General features: G+C 51.5%; 2 protein-coding genes across 7 annotated transcripts in view; both read left to right on the top strand.

The window, feature by feature from the left end:
- LOC149327703 (ubiquitin carboxyl-terminal hydrolase 8-like) overlaps nucleotides 1-15,265 on the top strand; it is a 269,416-nt gene that overhangs the window by 41,567 nt on the left and 212,584 nt on the right. The gene's annotated exons all lie outside the window — the stretch shown is intronic.
- LOC149327707 (uncharacterized) lies at nucleotides 6,568-14,394 on the top strand. Its single transcript, XM_089563483.1, has 3 exons — nucleotides 6,568-6,673; nucleotides 6,760-6,858; nucleotides 13,451-14,394. The coding sequence occupies exons 1-3, from the start codon at nucleotides 6,568-6,570 to the stop codon at nucleotides 14,179-14,181; spliced, it is 936 nt and encodes a 311-aa protein (XP_089419609.1). The 3' UTR covers nucleotides 14,182-14,394.

The raw sequence follows: 15,265 nt of genomic DNA, 5'->3' as shown, positions 1-15,265 counted from the left end.
TAGTTGGTTACACATCTCAAAATTTCCGAGCGCACGAGAATGAAACGAGGACTGACAGAGAGGACTCACCCCACAAAGGCGCTTTGTGGTGTGCGTCCTTTCTGTCAGTCGTCGTTTCATTCTCGTGCGCTCGGAATTTTTGAGAAGAATCCGTTTTTGTAAAAGAATTAGCTTGTTGTAGTTCGTTGTTGTTGTTCCCCATACCACCAGGATCCCGTGGCAGAGTTTTGAATAAAAAAGGGCCTTGTATAACTGTTGTTTGAGCCAAAGAGGAATTAGGCAGGCTATTCTTTTAATAATACCTACGGATTTGGAAAGATCATTACATAACCAGCTTATATGTGAGCCCCACGATAGATGTTCATCAAACCATACACTTAAGGATTTTTGTTCCTTAATGGGGTAATTTGTTCCTTAACGCATAATGATCGCACTCGCCTAATGATCGGACCCCCGAATTTTGTTGGCGAAATTCTGTTTTTTGTATTCCCTGCGTAATGATCGCACCCCGAACTTGCTGCTGCAATTTGTCGACGATGTTGAGTCTAGCCCATGATGATCGTACTTGCCATCTGTCTGACAGGTGGCACGTGCAGATCTTGCTCTGTCAGCATTGCAGCGGCAGCCGCCTGTTGGCTGACCTGCGGTCACACGGGCAGTCCAAATGTGCTTATGCTTAACTGCGGATGCCAAACTTAACTGCGGTTATGTCGAACCACGGCTCATCATTGTCACAAGGCTCGGACCACTCTGGTTTGGGGTGCAAAGAAGTGATCCGGCTAAACTTTCTTCTTCTCGCTAGTAATAAGTGCTGGGATGCAGGAATGTCAAAAATGAATTCTCCTTGAGGATCGCTGACCTATACAGAGTTGCTGGTAGGAGTAATAACTGCGATACAAGCTAGTTTTACATTTGCAACATGACTGACTCGATCTGCTTGCACGCCAGCTTCGCTGCTAAGGCGTCGCTGATATCGATCGTATATGTTTCTTTTAATATGAAACAATTAGGTTGTCAGTACGGCAGTGCCATAAGTAAACCATTCATTGTAGAGCTGGTCAATTCAAAAGCGACATATCCTCCGGTGCTTTCCGCCAGCGCCTTCTTGGTTTCCTGTCATTGCCTGTGCTGACCGGCTTGATCCGTTGTTCTCTCTGCCGCTGGTCACGGCTGTGGTGTAGCCGACGGAGAAGCAGAAGGAAGTGCTTTAGATGGAGCCATGCCTACAGTGCACCGCCACCAAACTGAGCAACTGCGTATGCGGGGCGCAAAGCAGTGCTATCACATGCGCAGTCATTAATTGGCACACTAAATTTTCCTTTCCTATTCCTTTTTCTCTCTTGCTATTTGTATTTGTTTTTCTGTATTCCTATTACTGTTCCTATGTCGTTCTTATTCTCCCCTTTCTATTGCTGTCGTCCTATTCTCTCTGTGGGGGACAGCAGTGATGCCCCTGAGGATGCTCCTGTTGCATGCCACTGAGTGGAGGGTGCCCTGGTGGCTCATTTCATTTCATTGCCTTACAAGACCCACGAGGGGTGTTACATAAGGGGTGGGTGCATATATTTTGGTCGGCCAGTGCTGACACAGAGAAACATGACTGGCGACACTATGGGCAAGCACATGATGGCTGCGATGCCCTTGGGTGGGAAAAATGATGCGGCACAGGTACGCGCACGAGGTCGGGAAAAGGATGATGAGTGCGAGGAGATAGGCGGGCTGGAGGGACAACGTAGGGTGCACGGCCTAGTGAACTGTGGAAAAATTTATGGAACAAGCAAAGGCTGGCAGTGCGGCGACGAAGCGATAAGGGCAATAAGTCGGATTCCGCTTTCAACGCTGGTACACTGATGTCGTAAGAATACGATGAATGGATGAATCTGGCTGCTCTGTTTTGGACTGATTCGAGTGTATTTATAAGCTAAGCTTGGTGCAGGTCCCAAATGGGTGAAGCATATTCTAATTTTGGTCTAACAAGAGATTTGTATGCTAATAACTTTACATATTGAGAGGCTTGGCAGAGATGACGTCTTAAAAATCCGAGTGTTTTATTAGCAGATGAAATTATGTTTGTAACGTGCGTGCTCCAGGACAAGTCTCTACACAAGGTAATGCCTAAATACTTGTACGATAAAACCGGGTGTACAGGGACATTAGCTGTTACGTATGGGAAATGAAACGGGTTGCGGCTACGCGTGAAGGACAAGATTTTACATTTATGAGGGTTAAGTTCCATTAACCAATTTGCGCACCATTCCTGAATGCGGTTAAGGTCGTCTTGAAGAGATTTTTGGTCAGAGGCGTTATAGTCGAACCCGGATATATCGAATTTGAAGGGGATCGGAAAATAGTTCGATATGTTCGAGAAATAAATTAAACTCAGATCTAAAGAAGGCTTAATCTTTTTTCTATATTAATAAGTTTTCGTCAATCTTACACAATCTTAAATTACTTTCGCAAGGTATTAACGTTATTATAGGGAACAGGAAGAATTATCTCCCCTCTGAGCTGAAAGTCAATGGGGTGAATTATGCTGGAGTTTCACTTGCCAATATGCTGAATGAACACTTTTTAGCTGCCGGAGCATACCGACCCTCTGCTAGCTGTCGTTCAACTCGGACTGTGGACTCATACTTACCCTCTTGCTGTACTGGATCTATATTTCTGCCCCCTACTTCAGTGGATGAAGTTGTTTCTATCATCAATTCTTTTAGGAACACCTGCTCACCTGGAGATGACGAAGTTGCTGCTTTTCCTCTCAAATGTGCTGTAAATATTATTGCTGGTCCTCTTACGCTTATTTGTAACAGAATGCTACTTTCTGGTGTATTCCCTAGCAAATTAAAAGTCGCCCGCGTTACCGTTTTATTCAAAGGAGGCAACAAAAATGACCCAAATAATTACCGTCCTATTTCGGTATTGCCTCTGTTTTCGAAGTTAGCTGAGCGTGTACTCTATAGGCGACTAAACAATTTCTTACAAGCTAAACATCTTATCTGCCCCCAACAGGATGGCTTTCAGGCCGGTAAATCAACAGAATCTGCTCTGTTAGATATTAAGAACTCTATAATTAACAATTTTGAAACTAAGCTTTCTTCTGTTGGAATTTTTCTTGATCTGCGCAAAGCTTTCAATTCTGTGCAACATACAATACTGCTCCATAAATTAAAGACTTAACGGGATCCGTGGAGTGGCAAATTCACTTTTGGAAAGTTGTCTAACTGCACGGATACAGTACACTCAGATTCATGATGTAAAATCCAGTTTGGTTATGATAAAATTCGGTGTCCCTCAGGGTTCAATTTTGGGACCACTTTTATTTATTCTCTATATTAATGACATTGTAAACATTCCATTAACTCCTAATATCATGATGTATGCCGACGATACTAATGTCTTTTTTTCCGGCTCCAGTCTCCAAGTACTTGAACACCAATGTAATGCCTGGCTTGAGGAGTTAGCGGTTTGGCTCTATGTTAATCAACTTCAATTAAACGTAAACAAAACAAAGTTTATGCTCTTCCATCCAAAAAACAAACCATTAGATCATCACATCAAACTATCTTTTAATGACTTTAACATCGAGCAAGTTGCCGGTTCCTTGGTGTGTTTTTTCGCAGCGATTTGGGTTGGACTGATCATATAAACTACATTAGACTAGAAATGGCCAGATCTATTTATGTTATTTATCGTGTTAGACATCTCCTCCCACTGCAAGTTAAAAAACATTTACATTTTGCCCTTGTTCATTCTCACCTGGTGTATTGCAACCTAGTGTGGGGTACATGCAACAAAACTGATTCATACAAATTGCTTTCTCTCCAGAAAAGAGCTCTACGTTTATTAAGTTCAAGTTCATCTGTTGAAGCAAATCTTTTCGACACATTTCATGTTCGCAATTTCTTCATTCATACAATTTTAGTTCGGCTCTTCACATTTTTTATAAAGTCAAGCATGACTTTAGCTCTTTTTCTAATACTTATAATTCAAGAAACGTTGCGTATGGTCTACGTTCCGTTGCCCTATCTACTGCAAGACCCAGAACAAATTATGGTAAACAAACAACCGATTATCAAATTATAACATTGTGTAATGCCTACCAGTCTCTTATTCAGATTGCTTTAGAAAGTTACAGTGTGTATTTAAGAAAAAACTGGCAATTCTTCAACCCCCCCCCCCCCCCCCCCCCCGGTTAAATTTCAGCTAATTCTGTAGACCTAAACGCTATCTCACTTTGGTGTGAAACATGGCTCATGCCTTTAAACACGACAAAATGTAAAGTCATGACATTTTCCCCCCTTCGCAAACAGATTAAGACTACCTACTACCTCAACTCTACACCCGTTGCCTACACATCATCATACAAATATCTTGGCCTGCACATGACACCATCGCTATCATGGATAACACATATTGAAACCATTTGCTCCGAAGCCTCACGCGTTCTCGGCTACATGCGGCGTAGTCTCCCCGACTCATCCTCAGACATTAAAAAGCTAGCATATCTCACATTCGTCAGACCAAAGCTTGAATACGCATCAGCCATCTGGAGCCCGTCACAATCATACCTCGCCGCTAACCTCAAAGCCATTCAAAACCGTGCAGCACGATTTATCACCTCAAACTATTCAAGAAATTCCAGCGTCACCTAAATGAAAAGAGACTTCGACTTGCCGTCCCTCGCATCACGCCGCATCATATCTCGTTTGTGCCTTCTTCACACATTCTATTATCACCCACGGTCCAGACATGAGCTACTAACAACACCACTACGAAGATCTTCCCGTTTAAGCCACAGCCAGTCTCTAGCACGAATTTCCAACCGCACCCTTGCAATGAGTAGCTCATTTTTCCCTCATGCAATAGTCTTATGGAATTCCTTACCCGAAAACATAGCCGAATGCACAGACAGAAAACAATTCCGTAATAAGCTAAAACTTCAGCCATCCTGAATAGACTGTCCCCTTTGTACTCTTTTGTTACTTAGTTTAGTTGCATTTCTGCGCCTTAGCATAATTTTGTTTCTCTTGCGCTTGCTTGTTTGCTGTTATTTGACTTAGATGTATGTCTGCATTTTTTACTGTATTTTTTTCTTGCTTTTGTTTTTGCCTGCCTTCATTGTATTTTGTATTTTGCTCTTCACATTTTTCCACGTTCAAGATTTTTTACATCATGTTAATTCGCCTCCCCCTTATGTAATGCCCTCGGGCCCTTAAGGAGAAAATAAATGAAATGAAATAACTTAGTTTTTTGAGTGTGTGTTTGTCTTCTGCTTTTTTTTTTAATGCGCATATTATGAAATGTTTTGTTTATTGTTAACTGATATTTGTTATTGTCTATCATTAACTATTTTCTATTGTGATCATGTTTGCTCATTGTTTTTTATCTTTTGTCCATTCGGCCCCCGTTTCCATGATGTGTTGATCGGGGTGTAGGCCTTGTCAGGAGGCATGCTTGGTCTACCTCCTTTAGCCTCACCTCGAGGGCATATTGTATATAATATGGCCATATAAACATACTACTACTACTACTACTATATAGTGAAAATTCGATATACATATATGGGCTAAAACTGCACTCCCAATCATAACAAATTGTGGCTTACCGTTTGGAACAGCCGCGAATCACATAATATGGGCACGCAATGTGAAAGCGCTTTATTATATCGCGGAAAAAAAAAAACCACTAATTTTGGGCTGCTTTTTCCTCTGGGAAACGAAGTTCAAAACACTGGTCTCGATCTTCTCGAGGCTGTCCAGGTGCGAGAGCCCAGTGCCTTCCATTTCGCCGCAACAGCGCCGAATCAGGCTGAACGCTGACGCCAGTTCAGTGGCTGTGCATGGGCGATTTTCTTCGACAACGCAGTTGCCCTCGTCGTCGCTGGAATCGGCGTCTTGAACGCCAGCTATTCCAGCCACAATGTCCTCATCAGCGAGGTCGGCTACCGCTTGAACTTTGCTGTCAGTCACTTCGGACGGAACGGCGCCGGGAAAATTGGACAAGTTGCGAAACGCGTGGTCCAAGCACTTATCGTCATCTAAATCTTCCGGACATTCATCTCCGGCCACTTCAAGGCCTGCCTTGCCAAAACAGTTGGCTACTGTAGCCTGCTTCACGTCGCGCGTTGAAACACAGGTACACACAAGAAAAACACGCGAGGCGCAGATGGAGCGGTCCGAGCGAAGCCTATGCGAGCGGCAGTCAACGACGCGGCTGCGAAGGAACGACAGAGGGAAATGAAAGAGCAGGGAGAAAGATCGGCGCTCTGGGCTTCGCTTTCTTTCTTTTTTTTTTCTTAGCTCTCTCTTCTCCCCAGACCCACGAGCGACCGTTTTCTCTCTCTTCCTTTTTCCAGGAAGCGTGGCTTGGAAACGTTGCCGTGCGTCTCGATGCCGGTTTCTTTCGAACCGTTCCGTTCGTGCTCGCACACATCCAGTATAGTCTTATAGCTTTATTTTAACTTCTTTTAGCTTCATTTAATTATTTTTATCCCCACACGGCTGGACGTCATGTCCCCGTGTTTCTATTTTTATTTTTCTTTGTGTTGCCTACATCGTCTGGATAGACATGCAAGACGACGCCGCCCTCTTCGAGCTGGACGAAGATGGCATTCGCCTATCTCGACGTAGGCGAACAAACAGCCTCGGCCGCCTGCTGGATCCACCCGGCTCAAGTGCGGGCCACCGCCCAGTGCCAGGAAGAGGCGCTGCCCGACCCACATGTGAGTGCTCACCTGGCCTCCCTGATGCATCCTCGCAGCAGGCGTGTCTGGCGCTGATGTGCCTGAGACACCCGATCCTGCCAGGCTGCGCCGCTTCGACAGCACCACGCCTGGCGGCCTCACTACAGCCAACATTGGTGAGCCATTACAAGCTGTCAACACAGCTCAAACACACGACGAGGCTCCCCAGCCGCGTCACATCCCAACTGCTAGCCACGGCAGCACTTACAATGAATCAAACGCGCCCTCACAGGGCCCGCAAGAGCATTCTGCGCTCGCTCCCAACCCTGTCGTCAACACAGGCGTTCTTGACTCAGGTTCTTCACAAAGGAGCGACCCAAACGCTAGTGTTGCCCCTATTTCAACAACCCCATCCACTACTGAAGACGCTTTCATGGTCGACGATTATAACCGCACCACCCTCGCAAATCCCAACAAAAGCGACGGACCCACTCCCTCTTGGGGGCAATCCCCTCCCCCTTCAGCTACAATGAGGCCCGTCTCTCATCCAAACGCCAGGCCACAACGCAAAAAACAACGCCGCTTTCAAGCCGCCCAACAACTTGTACCTGGCCTCAATGCCGCTCCGAGCGCCTCGCGTTTTTCGGAACCTTCCCAGCACCGCAAGAAAACTGCCGCGCCTACCATTCTCTTTCATCCTGTCGGCAGAATGGTCAATTATCTTGGCACAACTAAAGATGCTATTGCTGCGCAGCTATCAAAACTCCCCGGAGTTAAGGCTGTACGCGTTAATTTCCACCGTAACATCGTGGCCATCGACGCTCACCCCACGGCTGATCTCGAACCCCTGCTCGGTAGTGACAGCATTTGCAATATCCAAGTTCGCACCAAGGAAGCTGGCGGACGCACCTGCAGTGGCCGCATCTTCCGCGTCGACCGCACCCTGACAGACGAAGAAATTGCTGCAGCCATTGAAAGCAAGATCCCTGTCCTAGGCTGCTACCGAAGCGGCGACGATATTGCCACATTCGTGGGCACTCTCGTGGCGCCATCTCCCGGCCGAACTGCCTTCCCCGCTATTCCGGCTAGCCTTAGCCATGGTGGCGGGCAGTGTCTTCTTCTTCGTCGTCTCTTCTGTGTGGTCCCCTCGGGAGTCCGCTGCTGCCTGACGCTGCACAGTAAAACGTGTCCTGGCCGTCCCGACTGTCTAGCCGTGACATATTTGGTGGAGCCGGCTGGGTAACGTCCCATGTACACTGACTCCGAAGACGCCTTTGAAGCCAGTTCGCAGGGCGTAGACACAACCCCCGTGCACAAAGCGAGCCGCCGCCTGCTAGGCCTACAGCCAGAGTTTAGCGGCCTGACAAAACCGTCACGGAAGATGACAACAACCACTGGTAGCCAGACCACTCAACGTCTTGGAGCTGACGCTCCGTTCGTGCTCCACGCGCCCCAGTCACCGCCGACGTTCCACGGAGACAGGTTTGAAGACGTTGAAGATTGGCTGGCCAGTTTCGACCGTGTGGCAGCCTTCAACCAGTGGGACGGTGAGCGCAAGTTGAGGAATGTCTACTTCGCGCTAGAAGACTCGGCAAAGATCTGGTTCGAGAACCACGAGACCTCTTTTGCCACCTGGGAGGTTTTTTGGCGTGAGTTGCTGGCGACATTCGGCAACAGTGAAAGAAAAGAGAAGGCGGAAGCCGCTCTGCACTCCAGGTCGCAGCAGCCAAATGAGAGCGTCACCATGTTCGTTGAGGACATGATGCGTCTCTTCAATCGAGCCGACCCTGCTATGCCCGAGGCCAAGAAAGTGCGCCACCTAATGCGCGGCGTAAAGGAGCAGCTCTTTGCCGGACTGGTCCGTGACCCGCCAAGAGCAGTGGCCGACTTCACAAGGGAGGCAACGGGTATCGAGCGCTCTCTGCAGGAACGAGGCGCGCACTACGGATGTCAGGCTACCGTAGCAGCCGCTTCCCAGTACACGCCTACGTCGCTGCCCGCCGAGGAGCTTCGGGAGCTTGTAAGAAGCCTCGTTCGCGAGGAACTGGCGAAACTTCGCCTTGAAGTTCCACAGGCCAGTGTCGCTGCCGTAACAGACGTGGTCCGTGACGAAATCCGACGAGCTGTGCAGCCACCTCCCGCTCCACACCCGGCGCCCTCCGTTATGACGTACAGCGAAGCACTACGAAGTCCTAGGCCAGCGATGCAAGCCTTTTCCCCCGTCGTTCCCGTGCCAGTACCATCCCTGCCAGTACCTGCCATGCCAGTACCACCCGTGCCGCAGGAGTTCAGGCTCCCCATGCGCAAAGCGCACGTGTGGCGTACGCCAAACAATCGACCGCTCTGTTACCACTGCGGGGAGCCCGGCCACATCCTCCGTCACTGCCCCTACCGCAGAATGGGTATAAGGGGGTTTTCACCTGACGCACCTCGACCACGCTACGGTGAAAGACCATGGGATATCGAGCTGTACCTGGCTGATAACGTGCAGTCCTCGACCCCGCAGCGACGCCAGTCCCGATCGCCATCCCCAAGGCGGTTCTCCTCGCCCGGTCGCCTGTCGTCCTCTGGCCAGTTCAGAGGCGCGTCCCCACATCGGGAAAGCTGAAGACGGCGTCCTCCGGGGGTAGGGCCGCCGCTACTGGAACGTGTCCAGAGCCTCCACCCGAAGATTCGCCGCGACGCTCCGATCAATGACGACGTGACCCGACGACATCAACGACGCGCTGCGACCGACTGGTTTCCGCCGAAATTTCGGTATCCGCCGACAACCATGACGTTACCGCACTCGTGGATACCGGCGGCGATTTTTCTGTAATGAGCAGTCGGTTAGCCACAGCCCTGAGGAAGGTTCTAACTCCTTGGTCTGGGCCGCAGATCCGGACAGCTGGTGGCCATGTCGTAACTCCGATTGGTGCCTGCACTTCGCGAATCGAATCCAGATCCGCGGTGTTACTTTCCCTGGTTGCTTTGCTGTGTTACCCGAGTGCTCCAAGGACCTCATACTCGGTTTGGATTTCCTTCAGGAGTACGGTGCCGTCATCAATCTTCAGGAGCTAATCGTGTCGTTTTCCACCCAAGGCCCTGTCGACGACGATACCGTGCCACGCAGGGCTAAGTTGTGCGTCTGTGATGACCAGGTGTTGATCCCGTCAAGAGCCAGCATGTTTGTTACCGTAGAGTGCGATAACAGCCCCAGCACTCGTGGCATCGCTGAAACCAACATCTCGCTGCTCCTGGGTCGGCAAGTGTGTGTAGCTCGCGGAATTATTGAATTGAATAGTGGGCGAACCAAACTTTTGGTGACCAATTTTGGTTCTGAACCTCAGTGTTTGCCTGGCAAAACGGCTATTGCGTATTTCGAAGAACTTTGTGAATTCGCGGGACAGCACGCGTTGTCCGAAATCCCGGCATTAGTGGAGGCGCCGACCACTCCCATAAAGACCAACATGAACCCGAACCTCCCGTCTCATCAGAAACGCTGCCTGGAGGGCATTATCGAATCTTTCCGCGACTGTTTTGCCTCGACCTCCAAGGTCAGGCAGACTCCGATCACAAAGCACCGCATTATTGTTGACGCAAACCAGCGACCGTTATGCCAGCCGCCTTATCAGGTCTCTTCGAAGGAACGTGACGCCATTCGCCGGCAAGTTCAAGAAATGCTCTAGGACGACGTGATACAGCCGTCGACGAGCCCGTGGGCATCGCCTGTTGTTCTTGTGGCGAAGAAGGATGGGACCCTACGGTTCTGTGTTGATTACAGGCGTCTAAACAAAGTCACCAAAAAGGACGTTTATCCTCTGCCACGGATTGATGACTCCATGGATCAGCTACGCCACGCCACGTACTTCTCGTCGCTAGATTTACGTAGTGGCTATTGGCAAATCGAGGTGGACGAGCGCGACCGGGAAAAGACCGCCTTTATTACACCGGATGGTCTGTACGAATTCCGGGTGCTCCCTTTCGGACTGTGCTCGGCTCCCGCCACCTTCCAGCGGATGATGGACACCGTGCTTGCCGACCTAAAATGGCAATCCTGCCTCGTGTACCTGGATGACGTTGTCATCTTCTCCGCCACGTTCGAAGAGCACTTGAGGCGCTTGCGTGCCGTGTTCGCCGCAATTCGTTCGGCTGGTCTTTCCCTCAAGCCCGAAAAGTGTCACTTCGCTTTCCAGGAGCTGAAGTTTCTGGGCCACATCGTGAGCGCTCAGGGAGTTAGCCCTGACCCCGATAAGACGGCCGCCATCGCTGCTTTTCCCGTACCAACCGATAAGCGATGTGTGCGCCGCTTTCTGGGTCTCTGCGCCTATTATCGGCGTTTTGTGCGGAACTTCTCCCAGATCGCTGAGCCCCTCATCCGCCTCACGAAAGATGCCGAACCGTTCTCCTGGGGCCAGGAGCAACAACAGGCCTTCGAAGACCTCCGCACTCGTCTGCAAAGTACGCCCATCCTTGGCCACTTCGGCGAGTCAACCAACACTGAACTGCACACAGACGCCAGCAACATCGGCCTCGGTGCGGTCCTTGTGCAGTGGCAGGATGGTCTCGAACGCGTAATCGCATATGCAAGCCGCACTTTGTCACGCTCGGAGGCCAACTATTCCACCACTGGCAATTGTGTGGGCAGTGACCAAGTTTCGCCCGTACTTATACGGCCGCCCTTTTAGAGTCGTCAGTGATCACCATTCGCTGTGCTGGCTGGCGAACCTTAAAGATCCCTCGGGGCGGCTTGCATGCTGGAGCCTTCGCCTTCAAGAGTTCGACGTCACCATCGTTTATAAGTCTGGCAGGAAGCACAGTGATGCCGACTGTCTGTCTCGTGCTCCTGTTGAGGACAACCGAGCTGATCCCGACACCGATCTTGTTTTTCTCGGCGCCGTCTCCACGTCCATCCTCACTCAACACCAAAGAGACGACAGTGAACTACGGCCTCTCATTGAGTATCTTGAAGGAAGCGCTGAGTCTCCACCGCGAATCTTCTCTCGTGGACTGTCGTCGTTCTGTTTGCGCGATGGCGTCCTGTATAAGAAAAACTACCACCCCACGCAAGCTGCCTATCTGCTCGTCGTACCTGCGGCGCCTTGCGCGACGAAGTCCTGCAGGCGTGCCATGATGACCCATCTTCTGGTCACCTGGGTTTTTCCCGCACTTTGGCGCGGATACGCCAAAAGTACTACTGGCCCAGGGTTGCTGCAGTTGTACAGTGTTACGTCAGAACTTGCCGCGAGTGCCAACGTCGCAAGACACCACCGACTAAGCCAGCCGGACTACTGCAGCCTATTGATCCACCACACGTTCCTTTCTACCAAGTCGGCATGGATTTACTCGGCCCCTTTCCGGAGTCTTCGCTGGGTAACCGGTACATTGTGGTCGCCACCGACTACCTCAGTCGATACTGTGAGACGAAAGCTCTTCGCCGTGGAACAGCTGCGGAAATTGCTGCCTTCTTCATGCACAACATCGTGCTTCGTCATGGCGCACCCACGGTCGTTATAACTGACAGAGGGACGGCCTTTACCTCGGCGCTGACAGAGGAAGTTATGCGACTCAGCGGCACCAGCCACCGATGAACAACGGCTTATCATCCGCAAACTAATGGACTCAGTGAGCGCCTAAATAAGACGATCGCCGACATGATTTCCATGTATGTCGACGACGACCACCGCAACTGGGATGCAGTACTCCCGTACGTTACTTTCGCATATAACACTGCCCTGCAAGAGACGACTCACTTCACACCGTTTCGCTTAGTCCATGGTCGCAAAGCCACGACTATGCTCGACGCAATGCTTCTTCCTGGTAGTGTAAACTCCGCTGTCGTGGGGGCCGACCGCTTTGTTCACGAAGCTGAGGCCGCCTGCCAACTTGCTCGGCAACATATCCGGCATCAACAAGCAAGAGACGCTCACCGTTACAACCATCGCCACAGGGATGTCACTTACCAGCCCGGAGAAAACGTTTGGGTGTGGAGCCCATTCCGCCGACGAGGGCGCTCTGAAAAGCTGCTTCGGCGGTACTTTGGCCCCTATAAAGTAATACGCCAACTTGGCGAGGTAAACTATGAAGTTCTCCCTCAGGGAACTGTTCGTTCCTCTCGACGACCAAAGTCCGAAGCTGTGCATGTCGCACGAATGAAGCTGTACCACGCCCGATAGCAGCTCACTCGTCTCTACCTGCGGGCGCCGAAGACTAAGGTGTTCAGCGTGCGCGCCTGTCGAGATGGTAGTCGGCCAGAACCGCCTTATGGGATCCCACACTCGCCCTGCTGTCCAACCACAACACGCTGCCGCTTGAATACTCCGTCGGACAGAGTACCCACGCCTCGGTTTCGGGAACGCTCAACGACCGCGTGCTGCTGCACTGGAAGTAGCAAATGTCCAGACGACTGACAGCTGTCTCTGCCTCCTCGCATACGAGATCAAGACGGCCGAGCCAGTGGATTCCGCGCCCGTCGAACTGCTCCATGCACCAGGACTACTGCCCCTCTGCACGGGCACCCCATGAACAGCAAGTGTTCGTGTGCCAAAATCCCGTGCCCGGGGAAGCGGCCGTCGGTCCACACGACCTGCCGCGCCGAGGGCGGCGCTTTCCAGAGGGGGGAGCAATGCCACATTCGTGGGCACTCTCGTGGCGCCGTCTCCCGGCCGAACTGCCTTCCCCGCTATTCTGGCTAGCCTTAGCCATGGTGGCGGGCAGTGTCTTCTTCTTCGTCGTCTCTTCTGTGTGGTCCTCTCGGGAGTCCGCTGCTGCCTGACGCTGCACAGTAAAACGTGTCCTGGCCGTCCCGACTGTCTAGCCGTGACAATATTATTATTCGCTTTTCCGGCTCCAAACCACCCGAAGAAGTTTCTCTCTTCAAACTCCGACGCCCAGTTCGCGCTCGCCTCCCTCGCCCATTACAGTGTCTTTGCTGCGGCACCCTGGGCCATGCGACTGCAGCCTGTACCGCGAAACCTCGCTGCCTGCGTTGCGGCGGCGATCATCACACATCGCAATGTGACGCGCCGAAACCCCACTGCATAAACTGTCGGGAAACGCACGCTTCCACTGAGCCTCGTTGCCCTCGCTGGCAAGAAGAGCGTCGTACTGCCACCCTTTTCGCCTCTTCTGACAAGCCTCTCACGAGACAAGAAGCTATCAAGGCCATTCGTCACACCAATGAAAAGCCTACTGCCATCCTTGACGTGCAAGACAACACCACACCTTCTCACGACGCTGCACGCAACTTAGCAGCTCTCCCTCTTGCAACAAACGCTGGCGCTGCACCCAACTATGCTCCGGCTTCATCCTCGGGCGCTCCCTCTTTCCGCGACATTGTCGTTGGGCACGCAGCCCCCCCCCCACCATCTCGCACCCAGCATGACCAGCGTGACACTGTCATCGCTGCACTCTCCTCTGCAGTAAGAGCTCTCATGGAAGGGCTCCCAGAGTCTTCGCCAGCGCATCAGTTGTGTGCAGCGGCTCTCGCCGCACATCAGGCCCTCCTGCATAATGGCTAACAACCCACCTGTGCCCCGGCCGCGGATACTGCAATGGAACTGTCGTTCCCCCGACAGGCAGAACTTGCCTCCTCTCTCCCTCTCCGCTCCTTCAGTGTGCTCGCACTACAGGAGGCCTACGCGGCAGAGGGAGAAGTGAGCCTACCTGGCTACGTGTGCTACACCAGTGCCACGGAGTGCGCGAGTGATGTGTGCGCGGATTCTCCATGCATTGACCCCTCTCATCCACCTGGCTCTCCTCGCGCTGCAATTTATGTGCGTGCTTCTCTCCCCCATTCCCTAATTCCTGTGAATGACTTACTAGTTGGAAGTCGCTATAACAGTTCGCATGAGTGGTTGTGACACTTCCGTTGCGATTGTGTATGTGCGGCCAAACAACAGTCATTGGGACGTCCGCTTCGTCGCCCACCTCTCCGCACGCCTCACTCCCAATCAAGTCAACTGCGGGGACTTCTCACAATTCAGCTTGGGGCTGCCGCTCTACCACACTAAACGGCCGCCGCCTCTGTGATGTCATCTACACCAGCGGATTATTAGTTTTGAATGACGGTAGTCCAACACACATTGCACCGGGCAAACGCCCCTCTGCTATCGACCTGACCCTTGCTTCACCACAGTGTAACTACAACTGGTGCACTTCTCCTGACACGGAGGGTTCTGATCAGCTGCCAATCGAGATCACCCCCCCCCCCCCCCCCCCCCCGGTTCTGCTCTACCTCCCAGAAAAACTTACTCTGTTGTGAACTGGACCCAATTTCGACTCCTCTGCGCAGAGGGTTCCAGCCATGACAACTTCTGTGACCACATCTCTCATTGTGCCAAGTTGTCCACTGTGAAGTGCTCAGTGCAGTGCGGTGCTCCAGTGCCTGACATTAAACTTCTCAACTTGCGCGCTGCCCGTCGCAGAGCGCAACGCAGAGCTCGACACACAGACAAGCCTGAACACTGGACTGTGTACAATCGTTTGGACGTGGTGTGTCGCCGTCACTCAAAGCGCCTACGCCGCAAAAGCTGGGCCAGACTCTGCCTCTCCCTTGACCGGCCTGGCTCTCCTGCTCGTGGCTGGCGTATCCTTTCTGCCATT

Source organism: Amblyomma mixtum, chromosome 10, assembly GCF_055824585.1.
Source record: "Amblyomma mixtum isolate Tamu chromosome 10, ASM5582458v1, whole genome shotgun sequence".
Lineage (NCBI taxonomy): Eukaryota > Metazoa > Arthropoda > Arachnida > Ixodida > Ixodidae > Amblyomma > Amblyomma mixtum.
This window is presented reverse-complemented; position numbering and strand designations above follow the sequence as displayed.

Excerpts from the sequence above, each read along its gene's own strand:
- LOC149327707 (XM_089563483.1), top strand. The coding sequence starts at position 6,568 with ATGCAAGACGACGCCGCCCTCTTCGAGCTGGACGAAGATGGCATTCGC. Across the intron at positions 6,674-6,759 it reads GCTGGATCCACCCGGCTCAA|CAGGCGTGTCTGGCGCTGAT; the intron begins GTGCGGGCCACC and ends GCATCCTCGCAG. Across the intron at positions 6,859-13,450 it reads CCTCACTACAGCCAACATTG|ACGTGTCCTGGCCGTCCCGA; the intron begins GTGAGCCATTAC and ends CTGCACAGTAAA.